The 12,589-nt window shown below is 44.8% G+C and overlaps 1 protein-coding gene across 1 annotated transcript in view; it reads right to left on the bottom strand.

Annotated features, from left to right (window-relative positions):
- Positions 1-1,158: 1,158 nt before the first annotated feature.
- The window catches only part of ADGRG4 (adhesion G protein-coupled receptor G4), a 59,273-nt gene continuing 47,842 nt past the window's right edge, over positions 1,159-12,589 (bottom strand). The window contains 7 exon segments of the mRNA XM_070044654.1: positions 1,159-1,256; positions 3,534-3,736; positions 4,614-4,686; positions 8,749-8,929; positions 8,932-9,000; positions 9,158-9,188; positions 12,278-12,356. Of these exon segments, the coding sequence (XP_069900755.1) occupies positions 1,159-1,256; positions 3,534-3,736; positions 4,614-4,686; positions 8,749-8,929; positions 8,932-9,000; positions 9,158-9,188; positions 12,278-12,356 (734 nt within the window).

Below are 12,589 nucleotides of genomic sequence, written 5' to 3'. Positions count from 1 at the left end.
CACTTTGTGAGTATCATGCCAAGAGTATGGTAAGATGGGGAATATAAGCAGATTTCCTTCTCCCACAACTGAGCCCTCCCTATTCAGAGCTGAAGGGTCCTAGAAGATGGGATCAAAATATATTTTCAGGACTTCCCTGGTGGCGCAGTGGTTAAGAGTCCGCCTGCCGATGCAGGGGATGTGGGTTTGTGCCCCAGTCCGGGAGGGTCTCACGTGCCACGGAGCGGCTGGGCCCGTGAGCTATGGCCGCTGAGCCTGCTTGTCCAGAGCCTGTGCTCCGCAACGGGAGAGGCCACAGCAGTGGGAGGCCCGCGTACCGCAAAAAAAAAAAAAAAAAAAAAAAAGGCCACACATCATGCTTAGCCACAGAGTGTAAGGCAGGCAAAGTTCATCCTCGGGGTCACTCCGTTGCCTTTGGATGAGTCTTCTCTCTTCCATCCCTTACTGTTGCTCACCCTGACCTTTGCTCCCTAGGAAAAACCACCAGCTTCAGACAGCTCCTGTTCTGTTCCCTTCCTCAGAACCCTGCCTCCTGTGCCCTCAGGGGCTGTCTTGGTTGAGAAGTTCATCCCCGCTAAGGAACTGATGGGTGTCTGTGGATTGATGAGCCACCGTTTTCACAAAACATGTTGACATTTTAACAAGGGGCTTCAATCAAAAGAGTAACTTTAGTAAAGCGGATTTCAGGTGCTTTGTCATGACAAGCCAACAGGATAGCATCTTTTTTTCCCCAAAAGGTATGACCTTGTGACTTTTCTTATCTACTGCCTGCGTGGGTGTCAGGCCAACTGGGTACCTGGAAACTTCTGCCACCTGAAATTGTTTGACTCTCAGCACTGTAAGGACCCTGATCACGATCTTTTTTTTTTTTCTTTCAGGATGTAGACACAAGAGTTTTCGAAACAAAATCTCCAACGCTGTAGACAGCTCTCGCCTAACATATCATAACTATAGGCTCATATCTTCTCTACAAAAAAAGTAAGAAACAACTATTACAATGAATAGGAGAATTATTCTGGCTTTAATATTCACTAAATGTTATCTCATTCTGCCCCTTCCAAAATAATATTTAGAATACAAAGTTGAAGCAGATGCTTTCACAAAATCAACATTTTCCCCAATCTGGGGGTAGGGGAAGGTGGGTATCTCGGCTGGGATTTATTGAAGAAATCTTTGTTTGTGAATGGAATTCATTTTGATTTCCACAGCTTCACAACTCAAAAGAGAGAAACAGTTGAGATCTTCATCAAAGTTGTCTGCATTAAAGAAAAAAAGAGGGCTTCCCTGGTGGCGCAGTGGTTGAGAGTCACGCCTGCCGATGCAGGGGACACGGGTTCGTGCCCCAGTCCGGGAAGATCCCACGTGCCGCGGAGCGGCTGGGACCGTGAGCCATGGCCGCTGAGCCTGCGCGTCTGGAGCCTGTGCTCCTCAACGGGAGAGGCCGCAACAGTGAGAGGCCTGCGTACCGCAAAAAAAAAAAAAAAAAAAAAAAAGAGCATTTTCAGCTGTGGCATTAGGGACTTTGCACATAGTAGAATCATAAGACATGTTTATCAAATGAAGGAATAAATAGAAGAATTAGAAAGGAAGTAAAAGTTGTGGCGCTTTCCTCAGATAGTTTAATCTAAATTTGGGGTGAATTAATTCATCCTGACAGTACTGTTAAGCAATTACAAGTGCATCTGTTCTTCCTGCCTTGTGAATAACAGGCTATGTTATTCACAGTAACCTTAACCTAGAGGAGGCTAGTCATGGACAAACCTTGGAGGCCTTCAGGAAAAGACAACATAAAATGATAACACACCTATCTGTATCCCCTATGAATTTAATATTCCTGCTCTGAAGGTTCAGCTGTTTCTCAAGTTTGAGAGTGCCTAGTGGTACAGAGGGTGCAAGTTTTCACTCAGTGCCAATGGAATCGAGTTTCTGGCTGCCATATGTCTGATGGCAGCATCCAGGTTGCAGTCGTAGAACCTGTGGCCCAAGAGGCTGGACTACCTGCCCCACTGGCTGAGTTACTGTCATAACTGACAAGCATCTCAGTGCTGGCTGCAGGCCCCTGGGCTCTCCAGGTCTATAGCTTGGTCCAACGACATTAAAATCCTGGACATGGTATTTACTACTACTCTTTCAAAGAAAAGTATGTCCATTTGGGCTGTATATTTGCTGATGAAACAATATCCCTCAAGGACAGCAGGGGAGCCAAGCCTAACTCACCCTCTTGAACATATTCCCCAATCAGATCCAACTATTATCCACTAAAAACCTTCCACAGTTCGTGCCTCTATATGCCATGGCTCCCCAGTGGCTCCACATGGGCACCAAGGTATCTGCAAGTTAGCTGGCCAGAAATTTGATGGACGCTTGTGGCCACGGAAAGATTTTCTTCACATGCACCGACTTGCCCATGTAGAAATGGAGGCAGAGACTCCAACACTAGTCAATGAGCCTAAACTGGAAAATGGTGTGGCCTCACACAGTCCTGAAGCTGGTAGGCCCTTTGGAGATGATTCATCCTGCCCCCCACACCCCACCATGTTGAAGGTAGAGGGAATGGAGTTCCGAGTGGGGAAGTGATGTGCCCAAGGTCATGGAGTTAGTGAGTTGAGCCAAACTCTTCTGACTCTAAGTTTGGTGCCTTTTTTCTTAACCCACCATACTGCTTCCAGATTGACTACAGCCCTTGGAAATAGAACTGCTGATGGAGCCAATAGAATGAAAACTACAGGGGGATGAGGCCATTCTACCACCAGCACCGAGATGGAGAGAATGACTACAGCTAGGCCACCAGAGGTGTTCTGTGTGTGAACCGGAGTCTACTCTGGTCTTTAAGAAAGGCAACCAAAGGCCACTGCACTATGGTCCATCTGGAAGCACAGAACACGGAGTCATCATAACATCACCTTGAAGTTCTTAAGTTTTTGCTCTAGTTTGCCTTTCTGCTTACTTTAGGCCTTTACAGCAATCCTTTCCCTACACTTTCCCTCCTAACACCCATCTCCACCTCACGTCTGTCTCTGTACCTAGAAGCTTGGCTTCCTGTGGAAGAAGGTGAGCCTCTAAGAGTAATGTGCAGCTCAGCCGGTATTCTCGGTGGGGTGCGATGAGCACTAGCTTGGGGGCCACGAGCTTCTGGCCCCAATTCTGCTGCTGACGGGACTGTCCATAAGGCGTTCTCCTCTTCCTGCTTAAGGTTCCTCATCTGTAAAATGAGGGGATTGCACTAGACAATGTATGAGGTGCCTTCGGATTTTAACAGTTTGTGACGATTGTTTGCAATTACCCATGCAATTTTTTTCTTTACCTCCAGTCTCTTCTCTCCTCCGTGAATCTGATAACCCACTGATTTGTACATACTAAGTTCACTAGGTGCTTCTATGCACACTTTCTCAGTCCAGAGTAAGCCCAGGTGTGCACATGCACATGTGCATTTCGTTTTGAGGAGGAATCATTTCCCAAGACCACGTCTGTGGCCTCACACTAATTCAATACCTCTGGAATATAAGTATAGACAGTGTAGCCTTTTCTCTCACCATTTGGGGAGCTTGTTTTTGAAGGAGTGCCTTGGGCGGAGCCTAAAGATTTGAAAATGGAACTAGTTGCAGTTGACTTGACGGACGGTGTCAACAAATTGTGCGCAAAGGTTTTCTTCAGTCTTTCCTGTTTCTGCCCAACATCGAGCTCACACAGGCTGCTGCCATCTGAAATGACTCCCCAAACAGTTAAAAACAGAAAACTCATCAAATTCTACACTTCAAATGGGTAAATTATACCTTAAGAATCCTGTTAAAAATATAAAGCCCAATGTACTGTCTGTTCGTTCTGGGTACCTCAAGGAGGCAGCTTTTCTATGAAGTTGTGAGAAGTAAGTTTGAACTATAATGTGTGGTACAGGCAGGGCCAATTCACTTACCAAGGAAGACCGCTTTCCCTAGAGCCCAGCACAGGGACCAGCAGGTTACTGACATGCCCAGCAAAAAGGAACTGGATCTCTGTGCTACTTATAGCATCTTCCAGCTCAAGCATCGCCTTCCCTAAAGGCAATAAACTGAGCTTTGCATTGAGACTGGGCGAAGCTACCTGAATTGGATGGAAGAGCATTTTGATGCATAGAAAACCAGTTTGCCTGAACTGGAGATATTCTCAGAGGCAACACCAGAGTCCACTATACCTCCCGCCGTGCAGGAAGGGCCACTGGTCCATCTGGGCTGCCCACCAGCCAGGCATCTTGGGATGCTGACAAGCTCTCTCCTCCACCATGACTTCTTGCTCCCCACATCTGCTCAGTCAACTGTTGGCTACAGGCCAGAAAGCCCCTGTGACCCAGTGCCCGGAACACCGTAGGCACTCAATCAGTGTTCTTTTAATTGAATTGAGACTTAAGTGACAGCAAGGACAAGCAGTCCAAGGAATTTGGGCCAAAAGTGAAGCTTCATTATGTTAAAATATGGCCGAAGTCACATCCTTCACCTGACTTCATTCATCTCCGCACAAAAGCACAAATCTTTTTCCTGACATGGAAACAGCCTCCATTTGATGCTGATGGTGTATGAACTCGTCAGGAGACAAGTAAATCTCATCAGTTTGGAAAACCTGTAAATTCAATACCTTACCCCAAATGGCATCTTACCAGTATCCACTGGGCATGCTCCTTCATCACCCAGTGGAACACAAAAATGAGGAACCCTAGCCAGGAGAAGAAGGTCAGTCTTTTTCAGGTCCTTTCACTCGCTGTCACCAATGCCTAGACTCAAGCCTACTCTTGTCACCATCAATACTCCTTCTAAGGAGCCCCAAGGCCATTACTAGCTTTCTGAGGTCACCTTTCTAGCCTCCCTCTCAATGGCAGTGCTAGCAAGAAGGTCTGTATCAAGGTTTCATGTCAACCACAGTTTTCCTCCTGGGCTGCTGTCTGTCCTAGAGCTTGAGAGATAAGGTCTGCAGTGGGAACCAGCCTCTGAGATGGCTCTCAGTGATACCCATATCCTGTCATTCACATCCTTATGTAGTCTCTTCCCATGTTGTACCAATAGAATATGGCAGAAGTGATGGCATGTCCCTTCCAAGATTAGGTTATAAAAGATGTTGTTCTCTCTCTCTCTCTCTCCCTCTCTCTCCAACCCACCCCCCGGGGAAAGGATGACCCAGATAAGATTCAGAGCTGATTAGAAGCGACAATGGCAATTGTATTACAATATACAATGTATCAAATCAACACGTTGTACACCTTAAATTTACACAATGCTATATGTCAAATATATTTCAAATTTTAAAAAAGAGACATTAAAACTAGTGGTTACCAGTGGAGAGAGGGATGGGTAGGGGACTAAGAGGTACAAAGTATTATGTGTAAAATAAATAAGCTATAAGTATATATTGTGCAACACAGGGAATAGAGCCAATATTTTAAATAACTCTAAATGGAGTGTAACCTTTAAGAATTATGTAACATACATAATTGTATGTTACACCTGTAACATACGATATTGTACAGCAAGTATAGTTCAATTTAAAAAAAGAAAGAAAAGAAAAGGGACGTTAAACGCTCTGCTTTATGGAGTGCGGAGCTCTCTGTCTCTAGGAAGTTTCAAGTGGTGGCTTGTGACTTCCTGTCACTTGAGGGGAAGTTGGATCGGGAAGACCTGGCTTTCCTGGCCCCAGCACTGAGACTCTCTGATTCCAGGTGGGAGGCAGCAATCTGGAGGCTAAACGGTGACAAGTGACAAGCCCCACTACCTCCCCTGAGGGCTTTATCTCCATTTGTAACCAAACAGCAGTGGAGAGGAAGCCAGCAGCCTTCACTCTTTTTCTGAGCAGCAGCTGCCTGGAAGGTGGTCCAGCAGCCTGATGAGAGCAAATCCCAGTCTCCAAGCAGGTAAAACTCCTCCAGCTTCAGCAGGAACAAGGGGCCACAGTGACAACCAGCCACTCTTACTGCTCTGATTTCCTGCATGGAGTTCAGCTAGTTCTCAGACTTAAAGGTTATTCTGTGAATTCCAATGAGCTGCCTGCCAGCTCGCCCTTTCTTCCTGACAGCCTTCCTTTTTCTTTCCAATAACAGATTGATCTGCTTACTCACTAGCACATAGGCAGGAGGGAAGATGTCAGGTTTTTGTCACCTGCATTTTTATTTGTGCATCCCTCCTTCAGAAATGGCTCAGCAAGAGCATCATTTTTTCACACGACCACAGGGCAACCCCCTTCAGCCAGAATTACAAACTTGCCATCTGCTTTTTTTTTTTTTTTTTTTGCGGTACGCGGGCCTCTCACTGTTGCGGCCTCTCCCCTTGCGGAGCACAGGCTCCGGACGCGCAGGCCCAGCGGCCATGGCTCACAGGCCCAGCCGCTCCGCGGCATGTGGGATCTTCCCGGACCGGGGCACGAACCCGTGTCCCCTGCATCGGCAGGCGTGACTCTCAACCACTGCGCCACCAGGGAAGCCCTACCATCTGTCTTTTAAATGGCTAATTTGTTCACTTGTTTCATTGTATTCTTGTTTTGAATATTTGAGACCTCTGTGTGTGTGTGTGTGTGTGTGTGTGTGTGTGTGTCCATGGGACTAGAGTTTGAAACTCAGAGCTCTGAAAACACCCCCTTCTGCAAGATGGCGCATTCTACCTTGTAGGCGGGACTAGGAACTAGCAAGTCTTGGTGCTTGATTGACATAAAGTGCATCTGACAGACGCAGACAGCTTGGCTCTGTTGATGTTGGATCTGGGCTTTGGTTTTCGTCCTCAGGAGATCTCCCATTGGATTCTGCATCTACCCATCCAGGCTTCCCACTTAGACACGACTCTCTCCTTCCACCACAGGAATGGAGCACATGCTGTTTTTGCAAAACACCCCTCCCCCGCTTTAAGCTCTAAACTTCTTTGCTTTCTGGTTCTTTTATCAGCTATTCCTTTAACCCCTCTTTCCATAAGGTTGAGTGTGTTTCTCCTCAGAACTCGTGAGCCCAAGAGTAGCCTGGAGTTACTGCTTAGGAAGAAATCCACACAGGCACCTAGTTTACGAATCTACCTCTGTCCACATTCTAGAGCAAGGCAGCTTTGTTCTCAAAGCATCATGTTACTGAGACCAGGCTACCTCAGTGGAGGCCAGGTAAGGTCAAGAGGTAAAGTGTAGAACCATCATCGGGCCCTCGTTTGACGATCTAAGATACAACCAAGCGCTGGTAGCCTCAAAGGAAACCACGTGACAGTAGTGTGGAGAGCTCCTAAAAATTCTGGCCCTAGTGTCAGAAGGAATAAAGACGGCACACGGACGGAGAACAACATATCTTGTGTCTCTTTATATTCCAATCAGAATTGGCTGTGTAAGGTTGGTGGAATCCAGTGGGACAAAAGTTCCAATTGATACACTGCATTGCTCTAAAATGAGATGGTTTCTTGAATCACAGGACTTGTCGTCAAAGAGTATACTTTACTTTGGATTTTTCCCCCACGCCCTGCAGCACCTTGCCAATGCCTGGCCTATATTAACTGCAGAGCAGCTCATATTTCCCAAGGTTCCTCAGGGGTTAACAACCACAATAACAAAGGACTCTGAGGTTTTAAAAAATGTTCAATTTAAAACAAATTTTTAAAGTTATTTTCCCCCAGCAGAATTTCTCAGAACTTGTACCATGCTAGGGAACATTGTGTCATTTCAAGAATGGGGAGGGGTAGTTTTGTGCATTTCCCAAATTTCTTTGACCATAGAACTCTTTCTTGCTGAAGCACCCTATGGGACCACCAGTTCCCTGTACTCTGGTAAAAGGGTTTATTGAATGAATAAGTAGTTAAGAGCAATAAGGGAGACCTTAACTCAATGGACTGCCCAAGTCGACTCACAGCCTGCCCCAGTACCCCAAATGAGCTGGCCCACACTTGAGGATAAGAGCATGGGGTGGACTTTGAGACGCCCAGGAAATCATTCTGCATGCCTCTTCCTGCCAAGATGTTCAGATAAGCAGATTATAAGAATTCAGATTATAATGAACAGCAGCAATTACTCAGAAGTGTATTAACCAGAGCCCTACCTTTTACTCCTCATGCCATCTTTGGCCTACCATTGAATAACTTCATTAATCCTTTGTTCCTCTCACCAGAAAACAGACAGGAGACTAAAGAGCTATAGAGTCATTCGTTTAGGGTCATCTAATTCAACCAGCTGTGGTGACGTTTTCAAGACTGATTTGTAGCAAAACCAAGACCAGAACCTTGGCTTCTTGCCGTGGCCCACTGCTCTTTGCTCTCCACGTTCAATCCTCTATGGCTCTACAATTTCCTAACCTGGCTCCTTCCCACAGTATGAGGATATCTGATGCAGCCAGAGTCTATGGGGTCAGCAGTTTAATGTTTCTACTGTCCAGTAATTGCTATGTTCCATGGGATTATGTACTTCAAAATGTCAACACAGGTGTGAATCTGTACACTTACGAGCACAATGTGTTGATGTAATGAATACTGTAGGGTGTACTGCCTATCAGTGTTCGATAGAGACATGGCCAACTAGCTGCAGTTGAGTTAGCTATCTGGATTTCTCTCTACATCCCTGAGTAAGAGAGAGTGGTCTCGTTTAATGAAGCCCTAACATCTAGCCAATGTTTCTAGTGGTTGCCTGTCAGTCATTGACAGCAGAGGCCCCTTGGATTATTTTTTCCTCCTTTGAAAAAATACTGAATACTAAAGGTAAGATTTTCCAAAGCAGCAAAAACCTTGATGGAGGTTTAGCTAGCCAGAGAAAGTACAGAGAAGCAACAGTTACCTTGCAAAGTGTTAAAAATGGCAAAAAGATACAAGAAAAGGATCCTCACAGCTCCCCAGGCAAAAAAGGCAAACCCCCAGGTGAGGCCAAGTAAGGATGTCAGGCTGGTTGTGCCTTTGAGGTCATGCAGCATCATCTTCCGTCGAGTCTTCTGGCTTTGGGATTTCATGGAATTCGGTTGAGCAAAAGAACAGTGCAGAATGTGGAGAGATTCATGAGAAATATGAGGCAAAAATCAGCCACCACTGAGATGTAAAAGACAGGATCATCTTTTTTTGTGTGTGGTACGTGGGCCTCTCACTGCTGTGGCCTCTCCCGTTGCGGAGCACAGGCTCCGGACGCGCAGGCTCAGCGGCCATGGCTCACGGGCCCAGCCGCTCCGCAGCCTGTGGGATCTTCCCGGACCGATGTAAAAGATAGGATCATCTTTAATCCAACAACTGGAAGAGACCAAGGAGAGAAGGCCATTGTGAGGTAGAGAAACATGAACTCCTATTTTTAATGCTACTCTGATGATCACTGAGTCAGTTTCATTTCACACGAGAACACCTAGGCCTAGAGTGTAAACCAACTCGACAGAGTTCTCTCATGCTCACTGCAGACAGAGCTGGCACCAGAACCCCAGTCTCCTGAGCCCCAGTCCAGGGTTCTTCCCAGCGTCAAGTTAAAAATCCTAGAGGATATTTCTGCCCTACACATGCAGAAACCTCTCAGTCCAATTCCCTGGGAGGCTATTCTCTTCCTCAATAGCAGAAAAACACATTATGTAATTCCCCCCGAAGTGGCTTACACCTGAGCTTGTATTTGCAGGATAAATTCTGCTTCACATGATAAATTTCACAGTGAAAGGACACGGGTAATGACGGGCTTTTTGGACTGCTATATCAAATAGCGATGAGATCATCAGAGTTAATGAAAATTCAACAAAAAGAAGACAGCTCTAACTGTATTGCTTTCAAATATGATGTTTATTTTCAACCCCGCACCACAGCTACAGGTTTGAATTCCAAAAGGCAACACTGGTCACTGGATTGATGAACGGCTTTACAGTTTCTATTAAAGAAGAATTATGCAGTGATTTATAGGAACAGATACTTCATCTCATAACATTTCCAATTACTACATGCATTACCTGTGATTTTTGAACATAGACAAGCTTCACTAATTTAACTGTGTGTCAACTTAGCTGAGACCTCTTCTCCAGAGCTAGGAATATCCCCTGTGGTCATATTGTTCACGTTGGTGTGGATACTTTCATCTGTATGTGAGTTCGTGTGTGTGTGTGTGTGTGTGTGTGTGTTTGTGTGGGTCTCAAGGGAGTAGGGGTAAAGCATTTAATTTCCCTAATAGAATCTAATACTTAGGGTTCCCCAGATTTGTAGTTGCCAAGGGGGATGGGGGATGGGGGAGGGATGGATTGGGAGTTTGGGATTAGCGAATGCAAACTATTATATATATGTATAACTGAATCACTTTGCCATACACCAGAAATTAACACAACACTGTAAATCAACTTTACTTCAATAAAATAAATTTTCAGGACTTCCCTGGTGGTCCAGTGGGTAAGACTCCACGCTCCCAATGCAGGGGGCCCCGGTTTGAGCCCTGGTCGGGGAACTAGATCCCGCATGCGTGCTGCAACTAAGAAGTCCACATGCTGGAACTAAAGATTCCCGCGTGCTGCAACTAAGACCCAGCACAGCCAAAATGAATAAATAAATATTTTTTAAAAATAAATTTTCAAAAAGATTTTAGATTTAATAAATATTGCTGCTGCATTCCTGCACATGCTTATTAGCCAATCTGAAGTGCAATGAATTGGGCATTCATTGCAAGATGTCTGTGGCTTATAACAATAAAAACATTCAACTTCGTGGTCAAAAAAAAAAAAAAACCAGAAAAACTTAAGTTTCCCTGAATATCATCTTCAGCCTTAAAAGAGGCTATAGAAAACTCTTTTAAAAAGGCGGCGCTATATATTTGGTTAGAGAATCATCTCCAAGACATACTGTTAAGTACGAAGCAGTGTATATGTACTATTTGGGTGACGAAGTGTACAAGAGAATATCTACACAAATTCGATTGTTGGCAATAAGAGTTGCATCAAGGGACGGAAACTGGGAAGCTTGGTGTTGGGAGCGGACTTCACTTTTCATCCTCTACCCTTTTGTACTTTTGAATTTTCTACCGTATGCATGTATTACTCCTTCAAAATATAATTATTTTTTAAAAGCTCTTAGAGCAGTCTGCCTCTTACTGACCAATTCACACATGAAAGGGCTTTTTCAGGGGGAGTGGAGTTGGTTTTGTTCTGGTTTTGCTTTTGCTTTTGATCTTTGAAGAAGAATCACCATTAGATACACACACTGGGGACACTTTAAGTCACAAAACAAGCAAGGAGGGAGGATGGAGGAGGAGATGAAAAGGAAGGGAAGAGAAAAGGGAGAAAGAGAAAGGATAAGGAGCAATTATAATTACAAGGCATCTGCTGGCAGGGGCAATATAATTTTGACCCTCTGGAAACTGTCATCTCAATATGAAAGACGAAGAAGTTTGGAGGGCAAGACCTTGTGCATTTGATTCCAGTCTAGTGGGAGAGGAACTCTATAGTGAAAAAGAACTTGAGAGGCTATGATACAGAGAATGGATATGGGTAAGTAAAAAACAATCCAAAGTGTAAAGTGAGGTTGTGCAGTCTGAAGGACTGCATGATAACTATCTACAGGTCTGTAAAAGAAGGTTCTGGAGAGGTAGAGCGACTTGAATAACTACTCTCTGGCACCTGTGGTTGAGAGAACCAAAGAGATGGGCTTTATATATCAAAAAGAGCAAAGAAAAAGCAAGAAAGAAAAGTACAACCACAGGACAACAAAGCTGAGCCAATTTACAGAGGAAAGTGGTGGAGTCTTCTTCAGGGGAGACCTTTGTCGTTGAAATACAGAAACGTTTTCCAACCCGTTTCAGTATTTCGTTATAGTGGCCACTCCAACTCCTAAGTTCTGCAAGCTTTCTAATCATGATAGCTGCCAGATGTCTATAATGCTGATTTCTTTTATTTATTATGTTTTCTTGCATGGTATTTACATCATTATTATAGTCCCATTTAATAAATTTGAGAGCTCTTTACCAGTCAAAAAATTAAATAAATAAATAGATAAATAAACTACTCATTAATTAATAATCACTACCAGATATGTATCACCGATGGGACAGGCCACATGCTGAGCACTTTACATACATGGTGTCATTTTAATCTGCACCCAACACTGAGAGCAAACATTATTATCCCCGTTTCCCAGAGGAGGAAATGGAAGGAAGAGGTAAAGTAAGTTGATTGACCAAGGTCATACTGAGCGCAGACACCTAACCATTATATCAGTGCACGCATGACTTTGTTAGGGTAAAAAGGCTGAGACCAATTTCCTCCCTGAAGCCAGTGTCAAGACCAAGCCCCAGGCCAGGGAGCACCTCACCATACCCTGATGGCCAAGAGCATTACCACTGGAGAAGCAGACATGCTGGTACTTACAATGGAGTCGTTGAGCTCAGAGTCCCATACAGATCTTTTTTCACACCCAGTATAATCACCACCACAATCGCTGGGATTCCTAGAGTGAGAAAGCAAGCCAAAGGCATCCCATTAGGAAGTGGGAGAGCTCCCGATCAATGACTGTTGGCACTGATACATTGAGACACTTTAAATGAGCCACAGATGTGTGGGCATCAAAATACCATTGTTTGCAAAATGTTTGTGAATTCTTCCAGGTTAAACATTTCTAGGAGTTCTCTAATCTGCTAAACTAAACAGCATGCCAATGGCTTCAGTACAACACCCACTGGT

Source organism: Globicephala melas, chromosome X (assembly GCF_963455315.2).
Source record: "Globicephala melas chromosome X, mGloMel1.2, whole genome shotgun sequence".
In the NCBI taxonomy this organism is placed as follows: domain Eukaryota; kingdom Metazoa; phylum Chordata; class Mammalia; order Artiodactyla; family Delphinidae; genus Globicephala; species Globicephala melas.
This window is presented reverse-complemented; position numbering and strand designations above follow the sequence as displayed.